This window comes from Salmo salar, chromosome ssa11 (genome assembly GCF_905237065.1).
Source record: "Salmo salar chromosome ssa11, Ssal_v3.1, whole genome shotgun sequence".
NCBI classification, from domain to species: domain Eukaryota; kingdom Metazoa; phylum Chordata; class Actinopteri; order Salmoniformes; family Salmonidae; genus Salmo; species Salmo salar.
In genome coordinates this window covers 45036712-45051347 of record NC_059452.1, presented here as the reverse complement: position 1 = coordinate 45051347, position 14636 = coordinate 45036712, and the positions used below count along the sequence as shown (strand labels likewise).

Here is a 14636-nt window from a genome sequence, read left to right as displayed (position 1 = left end):
CTGTGAGCCTGACAAGACTGTTTTGTTGTTCGTGCGTTCTTCATTTTGTTATTTTGGTGTTTGCTTTATGATTTAAAATAAATACAAGATGAGCATCCACATTCCTGCTGCGTTTTGGTCCTCCATTCCCGACGACAACCGTTACAGAAAGGAAGATATCACGGTTAGATAGAGAGAAAGATATCATGGTTAGATAGAGAAAGAAAGATATCATGGTTAGAGAGAGAGAAAGAAAGATATCATGGTTAGAGAGAAAGAAAGATATCATGGTTAGATAGAGAGAAAGATATCATGGTTTGAGAGAGAGAAAGAAAGATATCATGGTTAGATAGAGAGAAAGAGGCAACACAATAAAACCGGAATGATAAAGTAGCAGAGGTAGAAGTTACTGAACTCTTTATAACACATTTATTTAACTTGTTTCTACTACAGAGGCTGAGGAGAGGTGGGACAATGGTAGGAACTGCTTGAACTAACTTGATGCAGCTGTGTACAGTTTACACACACACAGACAGAACATTGAGGACTAGGAGTGGTCATGTGACAGAACCTTGAGGACTAGGAGTGGTCATGTGACAGAACCTTGTGGACTAGGAGTGGTCATGTGACAGAACCTTGGGGATTAGGAGTGGTCATGTGACAGAACCTTGGGTATAAGGATTTATCATGTGACAGAACTTAAAGTACCACAGATATCATATGAAATGACTATATAGTAAATGACAGAGTTGTGTAAGTCATTGTATGAAACGTACGCACCTTGGTGATTGGAGCTTCGATGGTCATGGAGTGGATTCTGGCCATGGAGGAGTGTCTTCTCTGGGAACTGCCTGTAAACATGAGGACAAACTCAACCACCACGAAGCTTATACTCAACTGACCTACTAATGGGAACCAGCCTGCATTAAATGAGGTCTACAAAGTGACTAAAAGAGGAAATTAGGAGAGACGAGGAGAGGAAGACGAGGAGAGGTGAGGAGAGGAAGACGAGGAGAGGCGATGAGAGACGAGGAGAGGAAGACGAGGAGAGGTGAGGAGAGGAAGACGAGGAAGGCGATGAGAGACGAGGAGAGGAAGACGAGGAGAGACGATGAGAGGCGAGGAGAGGAAGATGAGGAGAGACGAGGAGAGGAAGGCGAGGAGAGGAAGATGAGGAGAGGAAGACGAGGAGAGGCGATGAGAGACGAGGAGAGGAAGACGAGGAGAGGAGAGGAAGTCGAGGAGAGGAAGACGAGGAGAGGAAGGCTTCCCCGTAGACACCACGACACTAGCTTGTTCCTCACTAGTCAACATGTCATGATCAGTATGCATCTCCAAAGATGTGTCCAATAAACAAGTAGAATAATATTGATCATGTTAATCCAGTTGATTTGTAATGCTGTTCTCTAGAATAGTTCCATAGTCTCTCTCTCTGTCCCAGTCCTCTCACCATCGCTCCCTCGAGACGTAGTCGATCTGACGTCCAACGAGCCTTTCCTCCGGTCCTTATGCTTACTGGACTGGATGTCTAGAGAACACACACACACACACACACACACACACACACACACACACACACACACACACACACACAACACACACACACACACACACACACACACACACACACACACACACACACACACACACACACACACACACACACACACACACACACACACACGTTTGTTATATTATCCTTGTTGGGACCAAACAATTGATTCCCATTCAAAATCCTATTTTCCCTAACCCTAAACCTAACTCCTTACCCTACACCTAACTCCTAACCCTAACCCTAACTCCTAACCCTAAACCTAACTCCTAACCCTAAACCTAACTCCTAAATCTAACTCCTAACCCTAAACCTAACCCCTAACCCTAAACCTAATACCTAATTTAAACCCTTAACCTAACTCCTAACCCTAATACCTAATTTAAACCCTAAACCTAACTCCTAACCCTAAACCTAATACCTAATTTAAACCCTAAACCTAACCACTAAGCCTAAAATACCCTTTTTCTTAGTGGGGACTGGAAAAATGTCCCAGTCGTCCGAATTGTCCTTGTTTTTACTTCCTTGTGAAGACTTCTGACCCCACAAGGGATGTAAAACCAAAACACACACACAGGTCAACCTTCTAGTTACTTGAGTGGTTGTCATGGGAGAGGAGCACATCTGACACACATGACAACCAGCCAACTGGCAGGAAAATAACACATATACCCTCTACCCTAACCCTGTAATACTACAAGGTTAGGGTAGAGGATTCCCTAAGGTTAGGGTAGAGGATTCCCCTTACCACTGATCTAGGATCAGGTTAGGGTAGAGGTTTCCCCTTACCACTGATCTAGGATCAGGTTAGGGTAGAGGTTTCCCCTTACCACTGATCTAGGATCAGGTTAGGGTAGAGGTTTCCCCTTACCACTGATCTAGGATCAGGTTAGGGGTAGAGGTTTCCCCTTACCACTGATCTAGGATCAGGTTAGGGTAGAGGTTTCCCCTTACCACTGATCTAGGATCAGGTTAGGGTAGAGGTTTCCCCTTACCACTGATCTAGGATCAGGTTAGGGTAGAGGTTTCCCCTTACCACTGATCTAGGATCTGGTTAGGGTAGAGGTTTCCCCTTACCACTGATCTAGGATCAGGTTACACTTATACCAATCTTAACCTTAACCATTATAGGGATGAACAAACAGCTGACCCTGTGTCAGTGGCAATTTCTACTCCCACGCTTTTTCAAGGATAACATCAGTAACTGTTAGCCACCGTCTAAACATGCATTAGATAATATTGCATTACTCTTCCTCAACTTTAGCTTGTATGCATTGTAGTAAAACATGAGAGAGAGCAGGAGGCAGGGAGTGTAGAGAGAGAGAGAGAGACAGAGAGAGTGGGAGGCATGGAGTGGAGAGAGGGAGAGAGAGAGACAGAGAGAGCGGGAGGCATGGAGTGTAGAGAGAGAGAGAGACAGAGAGAGCGGGAGGCATGGAGTGTAGAGAGAGAGAGAGCGGGAGGCAGGGAGTGTAGAGAGAGAGAGACAGAGAGAGAGAGACAGAGAGAGAGAGACAGAGAGAGCGGGAGACAGGGAGTGTAGAGAGAGCGAGAGGGAGGCAGGGAGTGTAGAGAGAGAGAGAGACAGACAGACAGACAGACAGACAGACAGACAGACAGACAGACAGACAGACAGACAGACAGACAGACAGACAGACAGACAGACAGACAGACAGACAGACAGACAGACAGAGAGAGAGAGAGAGAGAGTGGGAGGCAGGGAGTGTAGAGAGAGAGAGAGAGACGGAGAGAGAGAGAGAAAGGGAGAGAGTAAGTACCTGTCTGAGACTCTGCCTGCACCCGTTCACTGGATGTCTAGAGGGGAGAGAAAAGCGAGGGACAGACAGAGAGACAGGGAACAGAACATAATCAGGTGACAAAAGAAAGAACTCTTCATCCTGTATTATCTGTTGTGTTGAGGAATCAGCCTCTTACCTTATTGTGATCATGTAAAGGCCTGTGGATAGACACGTAGTGTCTGATTTTACTGTTGAACAAAAGATTAACATTATGAATACACTGATGATAGATTACCAAAATATATTGTGCCAAGAAAATCTTTAACCATTTGACCACCATCAAATCATTTCCCACATAAATAAATAGTTATACTGTCATTTATTGAGACACATCATTTGAACAGCCCTCACCCTCCACTGTATTTTATTGAGACATATGATGTGAACAGTACTCACCCTCCACTGTATTTTATTGAGACATATGATGTGAACAGTACTCACCCTCCACTGTATTTTATTGAGACATATGATGTGAACAGTACTCACCCTCCCTGTCCGATCACAGGTGTGATCTTCACATTTTGTTGCACACTGTCCCCGTTCTTCTTTTTGGCATAATAAATCCCCTGCCACTCCTGGGAGGAGAGAGAGAGAAAGGAAGAAACAGATGAATAATGAAGGCAGGAGAGAGAGAGAGAGAGAGAGAGCGAGAGAGAGAGAGAGAGAGAGAGAGAGAGAGAGAGAGGAAGAAACAGATGAATAATGAAGGCAGGAGAGAGACAATTCACTTCATATAATAATATACTACTTAACAGACTCTCACCAGAGCCACAATGCAGTGAGCGCATACATTTTAGATATGTGTATCTAGGGTAGAAAAGCTACTGGTAAATTTACCAAAGTTACCGGAATCTTCCGAAATTTTTGTAATTAACAGAAAATCTATGGCAATCTATCGGAGCTTTGGTAATTTATACTGGAATAACTTTAAACAATTTATTTGTGTATTATATAACTCTTTATATCTGTGTCTATATTGTCCATGACTTTCTACCTGATTGACCATAGAGAAAACCAAGAGAAAATAGTGTAATTAATGGAGAAAAGAAATGTCATCAACAATGGCTTTATTTTAAATGAACTCTGAAACTCTTCCAACTATTGACTATCTTCACAACTGCCACCAGTTTGACACCAACACAGTGTCAACAAATACATGTTGAAATAGACAAATAAATAAAAGTGTGTAAAATAATAATGTTTTACAGCTTTGTCATTCTATTTATTTGTATATTTTAAAACCATATTATTTCATTATTTCATTTATTTTACATATGATAAATTCACACAGCGGGCCAAAGATAATTACAGACACCTGTGATAATCTGAAGTACCCCAAAGGGCCACTAGATGTCTTGTGATAGATTACATAAAATCCACGAAATTCTGGTAGTTTACTGGTAAACTTTCCAGTAATATACCCTTCTCTTTGCAGCCTTATGTGATCCTCACGGGAATTGAACCAACAACGTTGACGTTACTGGCGGCACGCTCTTACCAACTGAATCACACAGGACCAATAAACCAAAGGCTGTAGTCTATAATATGTTATAATGGAGAAGTAAATCCAGAGTTCTAGAGATGATCACCCCAACACCGGGGTCATCCTGAGGCATATCAAAGAATAACTCAACGCTTTATAGGGCAGGAGAGAACCAAAATGGCGTCCAGTCAGGTTGTTTCATGTGAGACACCCCTGGTGTGGTGTCTGAGGTTTAAAAGGCAGTTTCCTACTGTTCCTCTGTCTGCCTGTGACCTTCTCTGTCTCTGTACTCACACCACAAACCCAGCCAGCATCCAGTGTCTCATCTCACTGCATGAAAAAGGCTTTCTGGCCGAGCTGATGGGGTCAACACACACCTGATATCATAGTGCTGTTATAGGGCTGGAAATAAACAGATACACACTCACCTTTCCTTTCCGTATGCAGGAGTTTATCGTTTCAAGGAGATCAGGCTTATTCTTTTCACTTTTAGGCACTTCTATTATTTCCTTCCCTATTAGTTCACCTTGCTGGTAACCCATGATGCTCTCGTAGGCAGGGTTCACATACTGTAGAGGAGAGAGCCGAGGGGGAGATGGGGAGAGCCGAGGGGGAGATGGGGAGAGACGAGGGGGGAGACGGGGGGAGGGAGAGATACATCATACTGAGAATCAGGCATCATTAGAGATTTCCTGCGAGTCTAACAACAACACTATTACCACACCCAGTCCTGTGCGTTTAGCTTAGCTCAGCTAGCATAGCCCTTCACAACAGCATCACACACAGTCCTGTGAGGTTAGATTAGCTCAGCTAGCATAGCTCTTCACAACAGCATCACACAGTCCTGTGAGGTTAGCTTAGCTCAGCTAGCATAGCTCTTCACAACAGCATCACACAGTCCTGTGAGGTTAGCTTAGCTCAGCTAGCATAGCTCTTCACAACAGCATCACACAGTCCTGTGAGGTTAGCTTAGCTCAGCTAGCATAGCTTTTCACAACAGCATCACACACAGTCCTGTGAGGTTAGCTTAGCTCAGCTAGCATAGCTCTTCACAACAGCATCACACAGTCCTGTGAGGTTAGCTTAGCTCAGCTAGCATAGCTTTTCACAACAGCATCACACAGTCCTGTGAGGTTAGCTTAGCTCAGCTAGCATAGCTCTTCACAACAGCATCGCACAGTCCTGTGAGGTTAGCTTAGCTCAGCTAGCATAGCTCTTCACAACAGCATTGCACAGTCCTGTGAGGTTAGCTTAGCTCAGCTAGCATAGCTCTTCACAACAGCATCGCACAGTTCTGTGAGGTTAGCTTAGCTCAGCTAGCGTAATCAGTAGTACCATTAACACATTGGTAACTCTCATCTCTGTCTCTAGCTGTGTCTCTGTCTGTAGCTGTGTCTCTGTCTCTAGCTGTGTCTCTGTCTGTAGCTGTGTCTGTAGCCGTGTCTCTAGCTGTGGTGATGTATGTTGCTGTGTCTGTTGCTGTGTCTGTAGCTGTGCCTGTTGCTGTGTCTGTAGCCATGTCTCTAGCTGTGGTGATGTATGCTGCTGTGTCTGCTGCTGTGTCTGTTGCTGTGCCTGTAGCTGTGGTGATGTATGCTGCTGTGTCTGCTGCTGTGTCTGTTGCTGTGCCTGTAGCTGTGGTGATGTCTGTTGCTGTGCCTGTAGCTGTGTCTCTAGCGGTGTCTGTAGCTGTGTCTGTGACCGTGTCTGTAACTGTGTATGTTGCCGTGTCTGTAACCGTGTCTGTTGCCGTGTCTATAACCGTGTCTGTAACTGTGTCTGTAGCTGCCCTTTTTCTGGCCCTGCAAATTGAAAATACCAATGTGGCCCTGGAGCCAAAAGGTTTCGCCACCCCTGCCTTAGTGCTTCCATCTGTAGACTGTTTGGTTGAGAATAAACAACAGACCATTCTTTAGTAAAACTAATGGAAACTGTGTGTCAAAAACCCACCTGAATGACTTGATCCTCATTGGTGATCTCTATGGCCTCCTGACTCTGCTCTAATGCTGTGAAGATAGCATTACACGCCCTAGGAAAGAGAAGGAGGGGGAGGGAGAGCAAGAATGGAGAGGGTGAGGAGGGAGATGGGGGAGGGAGGGAGGGAGGGAGGGAGGGAGGGGGAGACGGAGAGGGGAGAGGGAGGGAGGGAGGGAGATGGGGGAGGGAGGGGGAGAGGGCGAGGAGGGAGATGGGGAGGGAGGGAGAGGGAGAGGGGAGAGGGAGGGAGGAGGGAGGGAGGGGAGATGGGGGCGGGAGGGAGGGAGGGAGGGAGGGGAGGAGAGGGCGAGGAGGAGGAGGGAGGAGGGAGGGAGGGAGGGAGGGAGAGGGGGAGAGGGAGGGAGGGAGGGGGCGAGGAGGGAGATGGGGAGGGAGGGAGGGAGAGGGCGAGGAGGGAGGGAGGGAGGGAGGGAGGGAGGGAGGAGGGAGGGAGGGAGGGAGGGAGGGAGGGCGAGCGAGCGAGCAAGCGAGCGAGAGTAGGGGAGAGGGCACGAGGGAGGGAGAGATAGGGAGGGAGGTAGGAAGAGAGATAGGGAGGGAGGGAGATAGTTGAAATGCACCTCTGAATGTAGAACAGGAGCTAAATGTAGATATGTGTACAGTACATAGCTGTAGAAAGAACATTCTACTTTTTATCTCTCATTTTTAATCACACTCCACCATCATTACAGGATTTGGGGGAAGCATTGAGTGGATGTATTTATTTGTATTTTTTATTTAACCTTTATTTAACTAGGCAAGTCAGTTAAGAACAAATTCTTATTTACAATGACAGCCTACCAAAAGGCAAAGGCCTGGGATTAAAAATTAAAAATAAATACAATATAAATATAGGACAAAACACACATCACAACAAGAGACAACACAACACTACATACAGAGACACCTAAGACAATGACATAGCAAGGCAGCAACACATGACAACACAGCATGGTAGCAACGCAACATAACAACATGGTAGCAACATAACATGGCAGCAGCACAAAACATGGTACAAACATTACTGGGCTAACAGACAACAGCACAAAGGGGAAGAAGGTAGAGACAACAATACATCACACAACACAGCTACGGATATGTATCGTCTCTATGAGCTGGTTATACTTTGGACACTTGGTGAGACACCGCTCAGATAGAGGAGTTACTTGGTGAGACACCGCTCAGATAGATGAGATGCTTGGTGAGACACCGCTCAGATAGAGGAGTTGGTGAGACACCGCTCAGATAGAGGAGTTACTTGGTGAGACACCGCTCAGATAGATGAGATGCTTGGTGAGACACAGCTCAGATAGATGAGATGCTTGGTGAGACACCGCTCAGATAGAAGAGATGCTTGGTGAGACACCGCTCAGATAGATGAGATACTTGGTGAGACACCGCTCAGATAGATGAGATGCTTGGTGAGACTCAGCTCAGATAGATGAGATGCTTGGTGAGACACCGCTCAGATAGAAGAGATGCTTGGTGAGACACCGCTCAGATAGATGAGATACTTGGTGAGACACCGCTCAGATAGATGAGATGCTTGGTGAGACACCGCTCAGATAGATGAGATGCTTGGTGAGACACCGCTCAGATAGATGAGATGCTTGGTGAGACAACGCTCAGATAGATGATATACTTGGTGAGACACAGCTCAGATAGATGAGATGCTTGGTGAGACACAGCTCAGATAGATGAGATGCTTGGTGAGACACAGCTCAGATAGAGGAGATTCTTGGTGAGACACCGCTCAGATAGATGAGATACTTGGTGAGACACCGCTCAGATAGATGAGATACTTGGTGAGACACCGCTCAGATAGATGAGATGCTTGGTGAGACACAGCTCAGATAGATGAGATGCTTGGTGAGACACCGCTCAGATAGATGAGATGCTTGGTGAGCCACCGCTCAGATAGATGAGATGCTTGGTGAGACACCGCTCAGATAGATGAGATGCTTGGTGAGACACCGCTCAGACAGATGAGATGCTTGGTGAGACACCACTCAGATAGATGAGATGCTTGGTGAGACACCGCTCAGATAGATGAGATGCTTGGTGAGACACCGCTCAGATAGATGAGATACTTGGTGAGACACTGCTCAGATAGATGAGATGCTTGGTGAGACACCGCTCAGATAGATGAGATGCTTGGTGAGACACCGCTCAGATAGAAGAGATGCTTGGTGAGACACCGCTCAGATAGATGAGATGCTTGCATATTATGTGAACTGTCTCACTGTGTTCCCTTGAAGAACTAAGGCTGAAACTAACTGTTTACCATGACCTATGTAGTTGTCTGTCAGGCTCCTCTGCCTCCCCAGCCCTTAGCTGGTAAATGGATAGTTGGGGATTTTGGCAATGCTAGCTGTTCCCATAGACTGTTCCCATAGTTAGCAACTTCTGCCAAACTGCTCGCAGCAACATAAAAATGGTATCCGCGAGTTAATCTGACTCTGGGGAAGTCGATAAAGGGCCTCATTGCCAAAATCCCAAACTATGCCTTAAATATTCACCTCAGTTTGAACTGTGCCCTTATTTCTGCACGTGTGTGTATGTGATTGTGTGTGTGTGTGATTGTGTGTTTGTGTGTGTGTGTCTCACCTCAGTTTGAACTGTGCCAGAACTTCTCCATGCTCCAGCTGCAGCAGCTCATTGTAACAGGCCATCATGTTAGCGTTCTCCACATATCTCTATAGAGTTAGAGGTCAGAGGTTAAACACAGTGTTTATCCGTCTGCATCCTAATAGTGCACTACTTTTTGACCAGGGCCCATAGGGAATAGGGTGCTGTGTCAAAGGTCAGGGGTTAATACAAGCTGCTTCAAAAATGTCACCCTAGTCCCTTCATCGTGCACTACTATAGACCAGGACCCTATTCCCTATATAGTGGTACCACTATAGACCAGAGCCCTATTCCCTATATAGTGGTACTACTATAGGCCTTCCCTGTGGCTCAGTTGGTAGAGCATGGTGTTTGCAACGCCAGCATGATGTGCGCTACGCCAGGGTTGTGGGTTCGATTCCCACGGGGGACCATTACAAAAAAAATATTTTAAAAAATGCATGAAATGAAATGTATGTATTCACTACTGTAAGTCGCTCTGGATAAGAGCGTCTGCTAAATGACTAAAATGTAAAATGTAAATGTAATAGACCAGAGCCCTATTCCCTATATAGTGCACTACTATAGACCAGAGCCCTATTCCCTATATAGTGCACTACTATAGACCAGAGCCCTATTCTCTATATAGTGCACTACTATAGACCAGGCATTTAGAACACACACAGTGTATCTCTACTAGGATCAGGGGTTACAGGGATCACCCAACCTGAACATGGGTTTATGTGTCTTTGTTTACTTACACACGTTTCATCTAGAAGTGACCCTTAAATCTTAACCACAGATCTCGGGTCAGATTACAATACCTCCCAATCCTAACTATAGCCATTTTTGGGTGACTGAGAATAATCTGAGCCAGTATCAGTGGTTAGGAGTGACTTACACCTACTCATTAATGTACAGTAGACACGCTGTCTTAGAGTAGGTGTTTTGATGTTAAACAAAGACATTTCATCCAAGCGGGCATCATGTTGTTGAGAAGACGTCATAATGACATACTGCCAACCACTTTCTGTCATGTCAGTGACATAGTGTACTGTAATTCCTTAGCTATGTCATTAGTGACAAACTCAAAACCCCTCAGACGTTGTCATATTTGTCTTTAGGTCCTTCTCATGAGTAGTCCAATGTATTCACCATCAGGTCTGAGAGGACACAGAACACAAAGTACCCTGCAGTAGGCTTGTCTTATTCACCATTAGGTCTGAGAGGACACAGAACACAAAGTGCCCTGCAGTAGGCTTGTCTTATTCACCATCAGGTCTGAGAGGACACAGAACACAAAGTACCCTGCAGTAGGCTTGTCTTATTCACCATCAGGTCTGAGACGACACAGAACACAAAGTACCCTGCAGTAGGCTTGTCTTATTCACCATCAGGTCTGAGACGACACAGAACACAAAGTACCCTGCAGTAGGCTTGTCTTATTCACCATCAGGTCTGAGACGACACAGAACACAAAGTACCCTGCAGTAGGCTTGTCTTATTCACCATCAGGTCTGAGACGACACAGAACACAAAGTACCCTGCAGTAGGCTTGTCTTATTCACCATCAGGTCTGAGAGGACACAGAACACAAAGTACCCTGCAGTAGGCTTGTCTTATTCACCATCAGGTCTGAGAGGACACAGAACACAAAGTACCCTGCAGTAGGCTTGTCTTATTCACCATCAGGTCTGAGAGGACACAGAACACAAAGTACCCTGCAGTAGGCTTGTCTTATTCACCATCAGGTCTGAGACGACACAGAACACAAAGTACCCTGCAGTAGGCTTGTCTTATTCACCATCAGGTCTGAGAGGACACAGAACACAAAGTACCCTGCAGTAGGCTTGTCTTATTCACCATCAGGTCTGAGAGGACACAGAACACAAAGTACCCTGCAGTAGGTTACACCCCAAATGGCAGCCTATTCCCTATGTAGTGCACTTCTTATGACCAAGGAGCATAGGGAATAGTCTGCCATTTTGGGACACAGACCTAGTCATCTTGATTAATGTTAGCTGTGACCTGGATTGAGTGTTTACACAGCCATTAGCTGCTAGTGGGAACTGGAGTAATGTACAGTCAGATCCATGTTTAGGTGTGGTGGGAGATGACTGTGTGTGGTGGGGGATGACTGAGTGTGGTGGGGGATGACTGTGTGTGGTGGGGGGATGACTGTGTGTGGTGGGTTGTGGGGGATGACTGTGTGTGGTGGGGGGATGACTGTGTGTGGTGGGGGGATGACTGTGTGTGGTGGGGGGATGACTGTGTGTGTGGGGGGGGATGACTGTGTGTGTGGTGGGGGATGACTGTGTGTGTGGTGGGGGGATGACTGTGTGTGTGGTGGGGGGATGGCTGTGTGTGGTGGTGGGGGATGACTGTGTGTGTGGGGGGGGGATGGCTGTGTGTGGTGGGGGGATGACTGTGTGTATGGTGGGGGATGACTGTGTGTGTGGTGGGGGATGACTGTGTGTGGTGTGGGGATGGCTGTGTGTGGTGGGGGGATGACTGTGTGTGTGGTGGGGGGATGACTGTGTGTGGTGGGGGATGACTGTGTGTGGTGGGGGGATGACTGTGTGTGTGGTGGGGGATGACTGTGTGTGGTGGGGGGATGACTGTGTGTGTGGTGGGGGGTGACTGTGTGTGGTGGGGGATGACTGTGTGTGGTGGGGGGATGACTGTGTGTGTGTGGTGGGGGATGACTGTGTGTGGTGGGGGATGACTGTGTGTGTGGTGGGGGGATGACTGTGTGTGGTGGGGGATGACTGTGTGTGGTGGGGGGATGACTGTGTGTGTGGTGGGGATGACTGTGTGTGTGGTGGGGGATGACTGTGTGTGTGGTGGGGGGATGACTGTGTGTGTGGTGGGGGATGACTGTGTGTGTGGTGGGGGGATGACTGTGTGTGGTGGGGATGACTGTGTGTGGTGGGGGATGACTGTGTGTGGTGGGGGATGACTGTGTGGTGGGGGGATGACTGTGTGTGGTGGGGGATGACTGAGTGTGTGGTGGGGATGACTGTGTGTGTGGTGGGGGATGACTGTGTGTGGTGGGGGGATGACTGTGTGTGTGGTGGGGGATGACTGTGTGTGTGGTGGGGGGATGACTGTGTGTGGTGGGGGGATGACTGTGTGGTGGGGGGGATGACTGTGTGTGTGGTGGGGGATGACTGTGTGTGTGGTGGGGGGGTGACTGTGTGTGGTGGGGGATGACTGTGTGTGTGTGGTGGGGGAGGACTGTGTGTGTGGTGGGGAGGACTGTGTGTGTGGTGGGGGATGACTGTGTGTGGTGGGGGGATGATTGTGTGTGTGGTGGGGGGATGACTGTGTGTGTGGTGGGGATGACTGTGTGTGTGGTGGGGGATGACTGTGTGTGTGGTGGGGGATGACTGTGTGTGTGTGTGTGTGTGTGTGTGTGTGTGTGTGTGTGTGTGTGTGTGTGTGTGTGTGTGTGTGTTTCACTCACCCTGTTAAAGCCAGCATTGATAAGGGGCATCACCGAGGCCTCCTCCCTGTCTGGCCTACACCAGCAAAAACCAAAACGATCAACAAAACCATTCAGATAAAAATGTATCAACAAAACTTCTCTGGAACAAAAGATCTGTGTGGACAGATATGACATGTTCCAGACAACTCTCTGTACTGCATCAATACTGGCTGGTATATAGAGGAGACTATGATCATAGTGACTGGTAAATAGATGAGACTATGATCATAGTGACTGGTAAATAGATGGAGACTACACTCATAGTGACTGGTATAAAGATGAGACTACACTCATAGTGACTGGTATATAGATGAGACTATGATCATAGTGACTGGTATATAGATGAGACTACACTCATAGTGACTGGTATATAGATGAGACTACACTCATAGTGACTGGTATATAGATGAGACTATGATCATAGTGACTGGTATATAGATGGACATTACACTCATAGTGACTGGTATATAGATGGAGACTACATTCATAGTGACTGGTATATAGATGGACATTACACTCATAGTGACTGGTATATAGATGGAGACTACATTCATAGTGACTGGTATATAGATGAGACTACACTCATAGTGACTGGTATATAGATGAGACTACACTCATAGTGACTGGTATATAGATGAGACTACACTCATAGTGACTGGTATATAGATGAGACTACACTCATAGTGACTGGTATATAGATGAGACTACACTCATAGTGGCTGGTAAATAGATGGAGACTACACTCATAGTGACTGGTATATAGATGAGACTACACTCATAGTGACTGGTATATAGATGAGACTACACTCATAGTGACTGGTATATAGATGAGACTACACTCATAGTGACTGGTATATAGATGAGACTACACTCATAGTGACTGGTATATAGATGAGACTACACTCATAGTGACTGGTATATAGATGGACATTACACTCATAGTGACTGGTATATAGATGGAGACTACATTCATAGTGACTGGTATATAGATGAGACTACACTCATAGTGACTGGTATATAGATGAGACTACACTCATAGTGACTGGTATATAGATGAGACTACACTCATTGTGACTGGTATATAGATGAGACTACACTCATAGTGACTGGTATATAGATGAGACTACACTCATAGTGACTGGTATATAGATGAGACTACACTCATAGTGACTGGTATATAGATGGAGACTACACTCATAGTGACTGGTATATAGATGGAGACTACACTCATAGTGACTGGTATATAGATGGAGACTACACTCATAGTGACTGGTATATAGATGAGACTACACTCATAGTGACTGGTATATAGATGAGACTATACTCATAGTGACTGGTATATAGATGAGACTACACTCATACTGACTGGTATATAGATGAGACTACACTCATAGTGGCTGGTAAATAGATGGAGACTACACTCATAGTGACTGGTATATAGATGAGACTACACTCATAGTGACTGGTATATAGATGGAGACTACACTCATAGTGACTGGTATATAGATGAGACTACACTCATAGTGACTGGTATATAGATGAGACTACACTCATAGTGACTGGTATATAGATGAGACTACACTCATAGTGACTGGTATATAGATGAGACTACACTCATAGTGACTGGTATATAGATGGACATTACACTCATAGTGACTGGTATATAGATGGAGACTACATTCATAGTGACTGGTATATAGATGAGACTACACTCATAGTGACTGGTATATAGATGAGACTACACTCATAGTG

General features: G+C 46.0%; 1 protein-coding gene across 2 annotated transcripts in view; it reads right to left on the bottom strand.

Annotated features, from left to right (window-relative positions):
• The window catches only part of LOC106592114 (high affinity cAMP-specific and IBMX-insensitive 3',5'-cyclic phosphodiesterase 8A), a 395948-nt gene that overhangs the window by 25233 nt on the left and 356079 nt on the right, over positions 1-14636 (bottom strand). For both annotated transcript variants that reach the window (XM_045689647.1, XM_045689648.1), the window contains exons 5-13: positions 12864-12918; positions 9398-9486; positions 6764-6842; positions 5242-5382; positions 3817-3905; positions 3467-3518; positions 3310-3346; positions 1430-1507; positions 760-830 (exon numbers count right to left, since the gene is read on the bottom strand). In XM_045689647.1, the coding sequence (XP_045545603.1) occupies positions 760-830; positions 1430-1507; positions 3310-3346; positions 3467-3518; positions 3817-3905; positions 5242-5382; positions 6764-6842; positions 9398-9486; positions 12864-12918 (691 nt within the window). The remainder of the gene's footprint in view (positions 1-759; positions 831-1429; positions 1508-3309; positions 3347-3466; positions 3519-3816; positions 3906-5241; positions 5383-6763; positions 6843-9397; positions 9487-12863; positions 12919-14636) is intronic.